We start from the raw sequence: 16,910 nt of genomic DNA, 5'->3' as shown, positions 1-16,910 counted from the left end.
TTCATCTATGATTTCTACTTACCATCAATTAGAATATTTAACTCCCAAATGTCCAAATGATAATGATTACCATTGTTCTCTAGAGTAGCCAGTTTCACAGATTTCTAACACAACAGAAATGCTCACAACAGAAAAACACACTATGCACCTGGAAACGTATTTAGAAAGCAACAAAACAATATCCTGAACAAAGAAACAAAGATTCTCTTCAGCCGTACACTGGTCAAGCTGATCATTGGTCAGTTTGTATCATGTCTGTCCAGCATGGTTATCTTAGCTCAAAAGGCAAACAAACACAGCATGTTCAGGGCACATGGTACTGGTATAGACAAGAATCAGAGGCATGGTACTATCCTGCTGGACAAAGGCACTTCAAAAGTGACTGCCACCCTGCCTCCCAACAGATAAGGTTACGGACAACTAAATTATTCAGTTATAGAGGAAGCATCACAAAGACTGACCACTGTATTGTTTATGGTAAACTGACCAATTGTAAACATCAATCCTGATCTGCATGGCCACCAGTGATCTGACCCCTGACCTCAGATGTCCACTTTATGTGGTCATTATGGTATATAGATACTTATAAACCAATCACTTGGTTTATTGGCCTGGATCAATAAGTGAACCAAATGACCCCTTGACCACCTGAAAATTAGACTAATTATAGGGTACTTACTGAATGGACTCTAGCTTGACTACAACACATCTTCAGTTTACAACCAGAAGCAAAGCAAGGGGTCTTTGTAGAGTACAGAAGTTAAATGGCCAGTAAGACTTGTGGTCATTCAGCACCCAGAATCCAGACCTTGCATGTGGGAACAATTTCATCTCTGAGTCAATTTGAGCTGGTGACTTTGATAAGTCAAATACTGACCACAGAAACTGACCATCATGTTTGTACTGAACTTGTTCAAACCAAATGTTCTTAATTGAATTCAGTTAAGTTCTGAGGTCAACGTTACACTACACAGGTCAACAAGACTAATTAACAGAGAGCACTACTTTTAATTCAAATGGCCAGTCACCTAATGGACAATTAAGAATGTGCTTACAAAGTGCCAGGTCAAACTGACCCTTGAGGGTCATATCTGTTGTTTGTATACAACTTGTTGTAACAAACTGCTGTCACCTCTTTAAGACAATCTCTTAACACTTGACTCTAGAACAGATTTCCAACACTTGTAAATATTTCTGTGATCTAAATACAGGTATTTCTTCACATCTAATCTTTTAATCACACATTCCTAATACAGCGTAACAAATACTAGCTAATCCGACAAAATTTCATCCTCTTTTGAAAGGTAGTCCTTATTTTTGTGTATAACTTAGTTAATCTATTATCATAAAATAAAGCCTTTTTTTCTTTTTTTTTGTATTCATTTTTTTTGTCTTCTGTTTTCCTTTTGTAAATGCCTCCAAAATCCACTGAAGCTGCCAGGAATCCCTGATAAATATAAAGTACAAACCTTGTCTGAAGATTCACAGGAGAACTCTCTTGAAGTCCTTGTCAGATGTTTCTAAATAGGACCGAGTTTTAAATAAATCTTAGTATAAACACTGATTATCTGCTAAGCTGATAACATACACATTCTCTTTGAATGAGTTGTTTGTCAGGCCACTGGTCAAGATGGACAACGACTGAACATTGGATTTGCTGGAGCTTTTTGACCCTCAAACAGGGATGAACTGTTTGGATCAGCATAGATACCCAAGACATATTCTTATTTGATCAGTACTACTGGAAAATAGCCAGATAACTGGTCATTATAGACAGGTGGTCACCACAGATAGCTGGTCATTATAGACAGGTGGTCACAAAAAATAACTGGTCATTATAGACAGGTGGTCACCACAAATAACTGGTCATTATAGACAGGTGGTCACCACAGATAACTGGTCATTATAGACAGGTGGTCACTATAGATAATTGGTCAATATAGACAGGTGGTCACTATAGATAATTGGTCAATATAGACAGGTGGTCACCACAAATAACTGGTCATTATAGACAGGTGGTCACCACATAGCTGGTCATTGTAGACATACGATCATCACATATAACTGACCATTTGAGACAAGTGGTCACTACAGACAAGTGGTTATTATAGTTAGGTGTTCACTACATAAAGGTAAAAGATCAACAAATCCCATCCCTATGCAGACCATGTTTGTGCCAATGTAAGTTTCCACTGATTGATGTAGAAAAGTTGAAAGATGGACAACACAGTGAAAGCTTTGTCCATCAATATCTGTACGCTTTCATCTTATAAATCTCTTTCGTCTGACTGAAGTATAGATACAAGGATAGATTGATCAATACAACACTACAAGTAATCAATACTAAAGCATCAAGGCGACAGAGATGAGAAAAGGTGTGAAAGCTACATTAGAGGTGAGCTAAACGTAGGGACCAGTATCAAAAGCATAGCTTTCTTAATACAAGTTTACAAGAAAAACTTGTTTAGATTAAAAAAGAAACCCCCGAAAATTTTAAACAAATCTATAAATTCAGGGATTGTCTGAAGATCAAATTTTTAACAGATAAATTTTCAAAACTTGAAAAATTAAGATTTGATAAAACTTGTCATGTTGGTTTCAAAGTTGATGCCAAGCTAACCAATCTATTAAGAATCTAGGTCCTGGTTGCCTTATGCAATAGCTCTGATTGAAACAGCTGACAGACGTCAATTTCAGAAGTACACCACAGACATATTAATCAAAACTTATCTTTATCAATAAATTTCAGCTATATATCCAATACAAAATTTACATGACTCAGTATAATGTGATATATTCAACATGTAGCATAAATTTCAAACTGCACCTGTCGCATTTAAATAATTTCTACCAACCTGGACACGCATTTAATTAATTAAGAATGGTGCAATCAGAATATTTGATTTATTTTTCATATTTCACTAAAAAAGAATAAAGAATTCCATATCTATCCACAATAAGAACAATTTGATGCCACAGACAGCCACTAATGCCACATGAAGTCAGGTAGCCCACGGTGCAAAAGAAAAAGTTGATGTCACAGAGAGCCACTAATGCCACATGTAGTCAAGTAGCTCATGGTGCCATGAAAATAGTTGATGCCACAGAGAACCACTAATACCACAGAAAGCCATGTGGTCTATAGTGCCACAGAAATAGCTGATGTCACAAGGAGCCCCTGATGCCACAAAAAGCCAGTCCATGAGGCTACACAAATAGTGAAAGCTACACAGAGTCACTTTTCTCACAGAAATAAATGTCACTGAGAGCCCTTTCTCTGACAGATATAGAGTCACACAGAACTTCTGGTCCTTTGCACAGATAGCCCCTGTCCCTCTGAACTAGATACATGTAGAGAACCCCTAGCTGATCTATAGAACAGCTAGTGTTACATGCAAAGAGCCACTGGTCATGGTACAGGGAGCTCCTTTACCTACAGAAATAGTTAGTGCAACAGAGAGACTGTGGTCCTGCAGAAATATTTTGAGCCAGATATATGCCAAGTTCATGTAAAATGAGCCAAAAACTTTCCCTGTTCCTACAGAAATATTTAGAGCTATAGACAGCCCAGTCCTACATGGATATTTGATGTCAAAGAAAGCCCCTGATCCCATATAAATAGAGCCACAGAGAGCTCCTGATCCCATATAAATAGAGCCACAGAGAGCTCCTGATCTCATATAAATAGAGCCACAGAGAACCCCTGGTCTCACAGAAATAGAGCAACAGAGAGCCCCTTGTCTCACAGAAATAGAGCCACAGAGAGCCCCTGGTCTCACAGAAATAGAGCCACAGAGAGCCCCTGGTCTCACAGAAATATAGCCACAGAGAGCCCCTGGTCTCACAGAAATAGAGCCACAGAGAGCCCCTGGTCTCACAGAAATATAGCCACAGAGAGCCCCTGGTCTCCCAGAAATAGAGCCACAGAGAGCCCCTGGTCTCACAGAAATAGAGCCACAGAGAACCCCTGGTCTCACAGAAATAGAGACACAGAGAGCCCCTGGTCTCACAGAAATAGAGACACAGAGAGCCCCTGGTCTCACAGACATGCTCCAGTAGTGAATTTTTAAAAGTTTGAGAAAGGTTGGCTAAGAGTGCAGGATCTTACAAGAGTTGACAAAGTGTGTAAACCCTATGAAATGTACATTGATGACACCTGTGTTCCATTGCAACTGACTGACAGAATGACATTTACATGTAAATTACAATCAGCACATGAGGTGCAGTTCTCTGCAGGTCCCTGAAAACTGTACATGTGTATATAGTAAGTGATGTAGGCCAGTTACTGTGAGTGTTTTAGTTGTTTCATATCTACCTGTATATACTCAAATATATATACTAAAATATAATACACATGTAACTACAAAGAGACATTATCATAAAATTTGTACTTTCAGTGATAACAAATACCTTAGCATAGGCAAAAAAGAACATAAATGTTATATTTTTAATTGAATATCTGGCCTAGATAATATCACACTTTTAGCATATAATTTGTCAGCCACACACTCCCCCCTCCAACCCCCCAAAAAATCCTACCAAAACATGCCTAGAACCAACCTAAGAACATACATATTTCAAGCGCAAATTTTTGAAGAGATATTGAACCTGTTTTTAAAAGTATGAGATTTTCAAGTGTTTTTCAATCAGAAAATGAAATACTGAAGAAGTATATACTATTTGAATTAGTATACACAGTATACACAGCCATTGATATAGAATGTTATTTATCAAGTCCCACCATGTCTATATAGTACAGCTACATGAAACATTGATTGAATATACCTGTACATCAGGAATATATAAGATATATACATACCTCCTATAAGAATCCTGGCTATCAGATAAAATCCATTTTGTAAATATTTACGAATAAATCTTCATTTTTGATAAAAACGGTAGAAATAAATCCAATGTTGCGGTCCTAGAACACTGAATGAAATAATATCAAACAAACGAACACTGTTGTTTATATCCGAACACGATAAAAACACATCATCAACAGTCGCGTGACCTTAACATGCTACAACAGTAGCCTCTTCGTCAACACTGGCAGTCCTACTTCAGAGTACAATGTGTACACACATGCTCGGTGAAGCGTCAACTTCACACCCGATCATTAGCTCTCGTCTCAATTGAAGTTCTCCTCTTAATGATCTCAGACCCAATATTAAAAAAAAAATAAATAAAAAAACACACACATTGATTTTCAAATAGAAACAGTTACACAGTAGTAGCTAACAGCCTAACGGCCTCAGCAGACTGTAGGTTACTTCAACCGCTACCACCAACAGCTGAGCGACAAGATCCTAGTCGATCCAGCTGGCATGATTCAATTGTTATACTCTCAGAGATGTTCGGTCCAGCAGAAAAAAAAAGATAGGTCACTTTCATGTGAAACCCTGTGGGAGGGTCAAGTTCATTTCCAATTATTTGCTTGGACGTTTCAGCTTCCATACCGTGTGATCACAAAATCATGTGTCTGGTGAAAAGTCCGTAAGAAATACACAGCAGCCTTTTAATTTCTTTAAAAGGCTGTGTGTAATTACATAGCTTGAATTATAGTCAACTCTCAAGTTCAAACTGTAGAGTTTTAACGAAAGTAAACCCCACACAGAGACTTCTGATTGCCTATCAATGTGAAGTATCAAACGTCATTAAATGTGACCGATTAAACACAAATGGCAAATACATTTCAACAATCACACAGACTTTCAAAATGAGTACACATGCGAAATCCACAGTAATTTTTCCTGTATCCTATGTTCGAAATTCGTTCATTTCTCATCTGAGAAAGTAAAAGTTATCCAAGGTGTTTCGTGGCCGAGATGTATGGTCTCCCGTCAGAAATCCTGACTGATATTGGCAGTTATGATGTATGACTGCCACAAGCTTAGTCCATTTTAAATCTACTCCATCAGATTTTTAACATTAAAAATAAACCCACATTTTGATATCCATCAATTTCGCCCTGTAGGGGGTGTAATTTGTTAAATGAAATCTTCTCGAAATACTTAAATGTTATTAATAGCTGGAGATGTATACTAATCTACTGGCATTTTGTATACAATACCACTTTTGTCTCTCCAACAGTGACTAGAACTTGCGGCCTAGAAATGATAGTTTCTCCTCAGTCACAAGAGGAAGCCTGTATTTTCTCCCTTTAATGAGGAGATATTTAATCGGCAGCAATATATATAGTGCTCACCAGTTGCTGATACCAGAATAAAACCAGTTTAATTTCCAACACAATGGACTATTCTGAAGTGTATATCATTCACATCGTAACTCAGACAGGAGATTTTTACGATAATGTTACATTACACCAAAATCCTTTTCCCTGATCCTTGTCAGGCCTGACCTGGTCAAAATTCTCCCAGCTTAATTCCTTTGTCATCTTCTCAGAATGTCATCAGAGATGAATTTGAATCCAGAATTAAATCTATCCCTTGTCTTTTCTACTCTATTTAAGAATTACACAGTTGAATAGCTTTCACTTACACAATAGCTATGACAACTACAGAAGCCCTAGATCAGTCCAGGTGAATTTTTTCTTCCCATCCAGCCGACAAATTACAGTCTGTTTTTCCCTCAGGGAAACTGTTAGACTTTGCTGTTTTTTTTTACTTCCCCAAGAACATATCTATACCATACCACCAACCCACATAACCATTCAACACTATACACTGCTGCAGGATGAAAGATTTTCAATTAATTTTTTGGATAGAAATATAATTAAGTTAATGAAAATTTAATTAGAAACAGAAAATTATATAAAACAGAGATACAATTTCTCATAAACATGCTACTTTTCAATTCCAGGTTCTTTTTTTTAATCCCCATTAATCATATCATGTAACATATATTATGACACTATATCTAAGCGTTTTGGTGACCCTGACTTTAAAAGGTCACTTCGTTACCGTTTAGTCTTCATTTCAATGATAACTTGTATCATATTATTTATATATAACCAAGACTTGAAACAATTTTGATTTCATCTGAATATTTATGAAGTTTCCTCCCCTTGGGAACTACTTGTCACCCTGCACGATAACATTACATTAATGCTACATTACATGAGAAATGTACATCACAAAGTTCACATAAAGGTCAAATCTATTAAATTTAATGTCTATACCTGACTTATTCTTATAAATCCCCCATGCACTTTTTGTATGTATCCGATGATAAGCCCATACCTGGTAATAAGCCCACCCGTTAACAAAGACATTATATTAACATGGAACAAGCCCAGCTCATGGCTTTGAGTTAGAATTTGTATGCTGTCCCTCTGGGTTTAGTATTTCAGCCCTTTACTCTTAATGAAAATTCTGTATGACTTTATATATATATATATATATATATATATATAAACTTAAGATTTGGAAACAGTTTCTTTGTAACCTATCCCTAAAATGTAAGATACAACCGAGTTTATTTTATGCAAAATGTGATAAAAGATACAACATTGAGATCTAGTTTGAATAAAGGAGATATGCTATGATTTCCATTTATGAAATTTTACCCTCACAAAACTATCAAAGTCTTACCAAAAAAAAGGAGACCATTTCAGGCCAGTTTAAAGGAAATAAAAAAATAAAAAATTTCATTTCTAAAGCAAAAGTTCAATAATTATTCACTCATCAAATGGAGTGCCAGCCATCTTGTCATGTAACAAGACTTAAAATGATGAATATGATTTTAACAAAGATGATATGAAATGACTTTTGTAAATAAAATAGTTTTAAGTTGTAGTTATTAAGTATAAGTAACTTTAATAATGATCTGTTGAAATTTTCCAAAATCTGAAAACAATCCAACAGAAACATATTTTTATCATCAAAATTCATTCAGAAGTAGAATTGAGACTTGACAAAGTTACTTTCATATTTGATTTGATTTTTGTTTTGTTTGTGACCTTTCTACAACAAATCAAACCTTTGCTGTTTCTCCCACGGCACGATCATTCTGACACTCAACGCTGGTTTAGTACTGATATTGACACACTGCCCTAAGCTGTTACACACAATCCATCAATTTTTTTTATCCCAAGCAAAGTTGTAATGTTAAAGATTCTATCCTATTGATTTGTTTCTTTCAAATTAATCCTCTTAGCAAAACCATAAATTGTTACATAAAATGGATTTATCAAGTTCCAGTTGAAGTATATTACTATTGACATGAAGATATTTGTGATATCAGCAGATTCTATGATAAGACATCTTTTGTAAATGATGAAATATGTGGAACAGATAACCATTTAAGGGCAGATAACTTTAAAAACATTAAGGGGAGGTAATAAAGTTTGAGAAAATATTAAACAAGAGATTGTCTTATGAAGGACTTTTTGTATACTCAGGAGAAAAATGGAAAGTACACTTAATTAAGGTGACATGAATAACTTTATGTGACCTAGTTATAGGCCAGGAATGATCAGCAGAGGAAATTAAATAAAAGATTTACAAACAATCTGTCATTAATAAAGGGAGGTAATACTGTTTAAACCAACATATGAGATACTATTTCAATGTTGTATCTATTGCATATGTTGGATCCATAGAAGAATTAATGGGGGATGATTCAGACATTATACTAAATGAGATAAAGGTAGACAATTTTATAATGATGAGATATATTATACTACAATGTAACAGTAAACTCATTTTAGGAATTCAAGGGAAACAACTCCGTCATGAAATAAATATATTAGTAACTTAGGCATGCAATACTGTTTTGAATAAGTCAAAAACATCCGAGGACGATTGTAACTGGGTACTTTCAACATACCTGATGATGATGACGATGATGAATTGTTATTGTTTTGGTGGTTGAGCTGTGAGCGTGTCACTTTGTCGTTAGAGTGATTCTGAGATTTCGAGTTGCGGCTGTTATTGATGGAGGTAGACGTGAGAGCTTGGCCGTCTTTTGACGATGGGTTTGTTATAGTTGGACACTTGCTGCCAGACTTGAATGGAGACGGCAATCTGAAACATTTTGAAGTAACATTACATGAAATATAGCTTATAATCAGGTAACATGAAAATTACATTTAAATATATTGGCACTGGAACCTGCAAATAAATATGTATCATAAAATAAGCTTCTGATTTGATCAAATCAGGGGTGGGCTTATTACAGGAAAACATAAGATTTTATTTCAAATTATCCAAATTTAAAAGAAAAATGAAAAATAAAAGTGAGTTGGCTTATTAGCAGGCATCTGCTATCCGTGGTAAAAAGTCGGTTCTGAAACACTGGAGAAAAAATAACCACTCTGTAACAGTTTTTTTTTCTATCTACAGATTATTTGGTTTCAACCATTCTGTCATGCATGACCTATTTAATTCTTTGGACTGTGAAGACAGCAATGAAGCAGAACTAGGTATTTCAGAAAATTTTATCTACAAATTTCTTTTTACAAGAATGTAAATGCATTTCGTCATATATTTCAGTACTAAAGTTTCAGATTTAATGCTTGTAATTTCAAGAATTCAAATGATTTACTGGAAGGAGCAGTTTAATGTGCTAAACAAACAAGACTTTGCTGAGAAATTTAAAAAAGTTCTCATTAGTTACAAATGCTTAAAAGCTTATAAGTCAGGATAGTGTATCATTTCATTATTTATATGCATATATCAAAATGAACGATTTTATCAAATTGAAAAGTAAAATTAACATATGTATTTAGAGAAGCAATAGACATCACCTTTTGTTTTTCATAACCTCATGTTCCGGAAAATACAAAATCATCAAGTCTTGAGCTTGTGCATGAATATTTACGGATGTTTTCATGTTACAGTGATGAAAATTTCATCAGAAATTGTGTTAGAATCTATCAAGAAACACACAAATACACGTCTTGAAACACAAATCCAATCATCGAAAAACAACTCAGTAATTGCTCTTAGCGATATTTTAAACCTTTTTTCGCCATATTTACCAACAGTTGATGAATTAATGACATCAACATCACGCCTGGGACAGATGCTGTCACAAGACCAGACTATGTTCCATTTGTAAATGGTCACATTCCAAAGTGTATATTTATTTTTTATACCAGTTTTCTTGTTGTTGATGGGTACAGCTATCTAGTCATTTCGCTGGTAAATATTGTACCAACAACAATGTTCGGAGTCTCAGACAATGGATAAACGACCAATTATAGATAAAATAATTACAAAAGGTACTTTGGGCCTGCACATCATTGACTAGGAATCACGATTGTCTAAACTATATTGATTGTAATTTGTCTTTGATGGTGCTAATTCTTAAACGTTTCCTGATGATAATGATTGTGGGAAAAGTATTATCTAAAGCTCCGAGTTCATGTCAATAGTTGCTGAAAGTTAACTTTCGTGTACTAATTTATTCTAATTTAACTTGTATATATAATTATAACTTTACATTTTGTTGGTCTGTTACACAGGTAATATGTTCCACAATTTTCCTTTCACCAGACTGTTTCCATACACAGCTGATTACTAAATGGAATCAATATGATAGTCCATGATTACTTTATCATAAATTTTACACTGTATCTAAAATGAACAACATCGTTTACTTACAGTCTTTTTTTTTTTGTCTCATTGTTGAAGAGAAGAACAAAACTAAACATTTATTCTGCGACTCCATTCTCTTGTGTCGTACTAACAAATTTGTGTGGTAATATAAGGGAAGGCAGTCAGATACAGTTAATTGCCAAATCGGAAACAAACAGGACGATCACTCTTTGATTTTACTGGCAAATAGACACAATTTCTATTCACAGTAAGAGAGAGATATATTTAGATGTATTAAATCAGCACTGTGTATCTACCAATATCTATCAACAAGAAAAATTGGTATTGGGGAAAAAAGAGAGGAAATCAGGCCACAGTGTGGAGGATACATGGTAGAGGCATAGGGGGTGAGGAGGGAGGAATACCAATAGGGGGTAGGGGGTGAGGAGGGAGTGAGGAGGGAGGAATACACAGTAGGGGCTTAGGGAGTGAGGAGGGAGGAATACACAGTAGGGGGTAGGGGATGGGGTAGAAGAATACACAGTAGGGGGTAGGGGGTGTGGTGAAGGAAAAGACAGTAGGGGGTGGGTGGAGGAATACACAGTAGGGGTAGGGGGTGAGGTGGAAGAATACACGGTAGGAGGTAGGGGGTGGGGTAGAGGAATACACGGTAGGGGGTGGGTGGAGAAATACACAGTAGGGGTAGGGGATGAGGTGGAGGAATACACGATAGGAGGTAGGGGGTGTGGTGGAGGAATACACGATAGGAGGTAGGGGGTGTGGTGGAGGTAGGGGAGAGTGTGGTGGGTGGTGGAATACACAGGGGGGTAGGATGAGACACAGTAGGGGGGTAGAGGGTAGGGGGTGGGGTGGAGGAATAAACAGTAGGAGGTAGGGAATGAGGAGGGAGAATACACAGTAGGGGTAGGGGGTGGGGTGGAGGAATACACAGTAGGGGGTAGGGGGTGGGGTGGAAGAATATACAGCAGGGGGTAGGGAGTGTTGGGGTGGAGGAATACACAGTAGGGGGTACAGGGTAGGGTGGAGGAATATACAGTAGGGGGGTTGAGATTGAGGAGGAACACACAGTAGTATATTTGTATCAGGGACACAACAAAATGAAAACTTTATATAAATATATACATAGGGAAACAGTGCAATTAATTCTTGTTTAGTTTTTATTTCTTAACTCTCTAAAGAACTTTGTCACATCTATTTCTGCCTAGAGCACACTAATGGTTCACAGTGAGTTAAAACAGCTATAGTTATGAACAAAAATGAAAATTAATGTGATTTTAAACAGAATTCCTGCGGTTTCATTGCATATTAAATATGCAGAAAATGAATGTGTAAATTCTGAAGAAATTCTTCAAATCTTTAGTAAATCTACCTCAGAAATTAAACTCTACATAATTTCTGTGACGGAAACTCGTTCCTAATCTTTCCCTACCGCTAACTATATAAAATTGTAATGAAACTTTATATATCTGTAAGCCCTGGACTTCATATCTTCTGCATTCAAGGACTCCGTATTTATGTCTGGCACTAATTATATTCTTAAATATTTGTTCTAATATTACCAAAATAACTTGGATTTTACAGAAATACAGAAAATCTGGTAACATATTTCAAGGTCACAGATGTTTTCCAATTCAGCTGAAAGTTTGCAGCTACTTAATGAATCCCATTCTTTTATTTTCTTTATGAAACCTTAATGATGATGCAGAATTCTCCTTCAAATTACAGGAATTTTGAGCTGGCCCCATCATCATATAAAAGTTGCTAATAGCTAGGATTTTTAAGGAATTTATTTGAAGAAAATACTTTTTAATGAAACACTAAACTTTCTTTTAAAAACAAGACAATCGAAAGAACTGATGGATACCCCTAGAATAAACTCTAGTTAAAAAATGGCTAATCATGCAAAACAGAGTGATGGTTCTTGTACCCTGCACTTCCCTTTATTGCCACCCATCTACCTATGATGTTTCATGTTGATACCGCTTATAGTTTTTGTGATATGCTCCGGACAAAATAATGACAGACGGGTGGACGGACAGATGTTTAGACAGATGGAGAAAACAGTGACAATATGCTCTCCCTTTGATAAGCATAAAAACCCCTCCATGCAGGGTAGTAACAATGTTGGATGTACACAGCACAGCATCAACTATAATTAAAGACATAGGTGAAGAATGAGAGTCAATTTAGAACATGAAAGAAATTGAAAAACTCCAGAAATATAGTTCAATTTGATTCCATATCGAGGTACATAACGATTTTAATCATGTGTGAATAAAAATATGTATTTGAATCAATGTCTTAAATTGTTTTATTTGCAATCAGCTACCGAAACCTTAATTAAAAGTTTGAAAGATAAAATGATATTTGAATTTGGCCTTGAAATGTATTTTGTGAAAACACAATTGTTACTTTGGTGATTTCCTAAATATTACATTAAAATTCTAGAGTTCTGTAAGAAAGCTTCAGCACTGATGACGTCAGGTAGATTATTAAAGAATCCTGGACAGATTTTTCTCAAAGATTTCAATGTTTTAAAGCAATCAATAATAAATTTCTATCAGCAACCCTTGTAATTCCTAATTCTAGTCATTAGTGATTGGTCATTTGGTCAAATCTATCCATCACAGATGATTCATGTCCGGAGTGGCTCAGGCTACGTTCAAATCACCTTCCCTGAATACAGAATCTTCGTACTCACAGAATTGTAACATTTAACGGCATTGCATTGATAATTCCATGTCGCTGAGTTTTGACTATAAATGCAGTTGCCATGGTTACTGTCATAATTATACATGTGACCACATGTCCAGTGAATAGTCAGGTCCTCTGTTGTCACCCTAGAAATCCATGTAATTAAGTTACCGGCCATTACAAAAACGCCCTCTAGATACAAAACCCTGTCTAATTCTTTTGTTGACGGAAAGTTGTCAGAATTATGGATTTTATATTAGTGTGGATGGTCAGAACAGATAATGGTCATTTGTTGGTAGGAATGAAGGAGAGGGGGTGGAAAGCACACGGAAAGACAGGAAGGAGGATAGAGTGCAGAAAATATCAATGAAAGATGGATGAATAAGCATAGAATAGAGAACAAAATGTTATTGATGAAAGGAAGGAGCAAGGAAAAGAGAAAAAAACAAATTTACGAGAATAAGCAAGGAATAAAAGAGAAAAAGAGAAAAGAAAGAATATGAAAAAATAGAGGATAGGGATGTACGGAAATGATTGAAAGAAAAGAAGGGAATGTACAGAGGGACAAATAAGACAGGGAAAAAACCCCAAAGAAAGATTGATGGTGAGAAAATGATTTACACATCCAGTCAGACTTCAGTGATTAAGTGGCATGAATCACTCTTTGTTTGTGACAAACTTGCACCAAACCAGGCCCATCCTACTTAATAAAGTTAATTTAAGGCCTATGAACCCACTAGCTCAGTATATAATATCACATGATAGTCAATCAAGCCTAACTAAGGATCTGAAGGCCGATATGACACACACTGGAGTACTTGAAGATAACGTAAATGTCAATAACACACAATCAGTTGCAAGAAATTTAGTTTTGGGCTATTCTCACAGAATATCCAAACTAGTATCAAATTTCTTGTTCCCAAATATCAATGAGCCAGAGTATAGGAGACACAATTACAATTTCAAGGTCATATGAAGTGTGTGACTAAACCTACATAGCATGAAAACCTGTGTAAAGTGACCAAAAATCTGAGAACCTGTGTAACATGACCACTAATCTGGAAACCTGTTTAAAGAGACCACTAATCTGGAAACATGTGTAGCATGACCACTGATTTGAAACATGTGTAACATGACTACCGATCTGGGAACCTGTGTAAATTGACCACTTACCTGGAAACATGTGTAATGTGACTATTTTGTTTTGAAAACCTATGGAAGACACCACTTACCTTTAAATCTGTGTAAAGTGACCATAAACCTACAAACCTGTCTATAGTGATCACGAATACTACGATAACCAAAATGTGAAAGTTAACCCTTATTAAAGCACCCTGTCTAAACTAAATTTCATTTCAGAAATTTGTCTTTCATCAAGTGTTTGTGTTGAGAGATAATGAAAACCACGCCTTCATAAATGATGGTTTGAATGGATCAGCTCTTTTACTGAACCCAAATTTTCTGTCAGTTCCATTGTTTTCATGTTAGAAACGTGTAGAAAATGATATCTCTTGAACATCAGAGGAAAATTTTGACAACATGGCATTCATTTTACAAAAATTAGAAAGACAAGATATGAAAATCGAGTCCGTCCCATGGTTATTTGTTAACACCTTGTTAACGCACATAAACATTCCGTTTTATATCCATCTACAACACCTATATATACAAACCTAGAGAGCATTTCACCGCCATTGAGCTGAGGAGTGTTTCTTCCGATCCCTGAATGTTGGTTATCGAGAGTGACCTCCCCTGGCTGGATCTTGGGTTGTGCGTGTTCCTTGTTCTGTTGGTGGAGAGACTTCTGCTGTTGTTTAAATCGTGATAAGCTAAAGAATAATCCTAGTATTGATTTCAAATTTCCTTCTTTAATATCTGAAACGAGACAAAGCGAAGATCACAGAGTGATTAACAAACACTATGTAACAGATTAGCATTGATCATGCCGTCACATTCAGTTTAAATTTCCTCCCAATAAAAGCTATTAAAACAAATCAATAAGCATAATCCCAAACTCCCTACGCAATAGCACAAATGCACTTCTTAATTTTAGAAAAATAAATTCCTTCATCAACTCATTCTAATAATCATGACACGTGTTTCGATTTTTAAAAAAAAAAATTTCAATTTTGGGAAGCAAACATGTATTCTAAATCATTATTTGAAGAAAATGATAATCACTTAAACAATACATTTTAACTTAAGCATTCTTGGTTACTTGGTATGAATCAGACTAACTATTTTGTGAAGACAATTGTTTGTCTTCAGCAGTGATGTTTACACATTCTTAAAAAATCCCATGGAGCTTGTGGACTAAAATTTACATCACACACAAGTAATCAATTATGTCTAATTAATCAATGAAGGATATTTTATGTAACCCACGGCTCACTGATCATACATATTACATAATTAACTTGTCATTTCTAATTGGAATAAGTTATTTCTGGGCCGTAATTATTGATTTTATACTAAATTAACAAACAATAAAGATCATTACTATATTTCCACATTCAGCTGACAATAAGCCTAAGTCTGACAATAAGCCCATTGATCACTATTGCTGTCCATTAAAACCACAAACAAATGTTCTTGTCCTGTAATAAGCCCATCCATTACTATTGCTGTCCATTAAAACCACAAATAAATGTTCTTGTCCTGTAATAAGCCCACCCTCTGACTTTTGGTAATAATTTGTATGTTGCCCCTCTGTACATATTGCTATATAAGCCTTAAGAATTGGGTAGGAATTTGAGTTCATCTGAAACCTTTCTGTTGTAAAGGTAACAGCAAATGACTTGATGGGTATTATTTCTGTAAATCAAAAACAACATATCTACAATAATCTTACATGAAAAAGGCTTTAAGTAAATAGGAAAAAATGACTATGTTGACATTTCAACTGACCAATCAGATCAGTTATTAATTCCTTGACCTTTGACCTACCTTTGGCACTCAGTCCTTCCACGTTGACCCCGAGGGTGGCCAGGAATGTTAGGCATGTATTGATGTTTTCAACCTGAAAAACATGAATAAAGAACAATTTATAAACAAGTTTTACAAAAAGTATAAATCTGAAAAATAGTACTAAGATTAACTCAAAATTTGTAAAAAGTTCTAAACTTTGTCCAGAACTTTTCAGAAACAATCTCATAATTTTTGGAGTTTTTATTTTTAGAATAAGAGTTCATGTCATGTGGTCCACTGCGGTGTTACAATTGGACACTGTCAATATTATTTAAAATGAGAAAAGGAATTAAAACAGACACTTGACACTTGCATAAAGGCTAATTGAAAGCAGAGGTAAAAGAACTGACCCTTGCAGAATCACCTACGATGAAATTAAGAAAACAAAACTAGTCCATGTAAAAAACACTAATGTTGAAAGTAAAGGGATTTGTTTGGAGAATCTCTGTGCTAAGGACTTTTATATCATTACATGTTTAAAACCAAATATTCCATATACCAGTGGTAAACACGTTGGGAAATTGTTTCTGTTATAACAACAACTTTTCATGTAAAGTTCACATTCTTGTGCTTTTTTTCCTCCAAAATTATTCAGGTATGATAAAAGTGCACAATCGAGTCCTATTACAGATAGAATCAAGCACTTTTTTCTCACCATACCTTCTATATCAATCTGTGCATAAACGGTGAAGATCTACTTCACACCTGATGTGTTACATTCACACT

General features: G+C 35.5%; 1 protein-coding gene across 1 annotated transcript in view; it reads right to left on the bottom strand.

The window, feature by feature from the left end:
* LOC132551540 (neuron navigator 2-like) overlaps positions 1 to 14,948 on the bottom strand; it is a 149,096-nt gene extending 134,148 nt beyond the window's left edge. The window contains 2 exon segments of the mRNA XM_060215692.1: positions 8,791 to 8,987; positions 14,891 to 14,948. Of these exon segments, the coding sequence (XP_060071675.1) occupies positions 8,791 to 8,987; positions 14,891 to 14,901 (208 nt within the window). The 5' untranslated portion in view covers positions 14,902 to 14,948.
* Between the last annotated feature and the right edge of the window lie 1,962 nt (positions 14,949 to 16,910).

The sequence above is a fragment of the Ylistrum balloti genome, unplaced genomic scaffold (genome assembly GCF_031769215.1).
Source record: "Ylistrum balloti isolate Yb309-2 unplaced genomic scaffold, AGI_CSIRO_Ybal_v1 Utg370204, whole genome shotgun sequence".
Classification (NCBI taxonomy): domain Eukaryota; kingdom Metazoa; phylum Mollusca; class Bivalvia; order Pectinida; family Pectinidae; genus Ylistrum; species Ylistrum balloti.
This window is presented reverse-complemented; position numbering and strand designations above follow the sequence as displayed.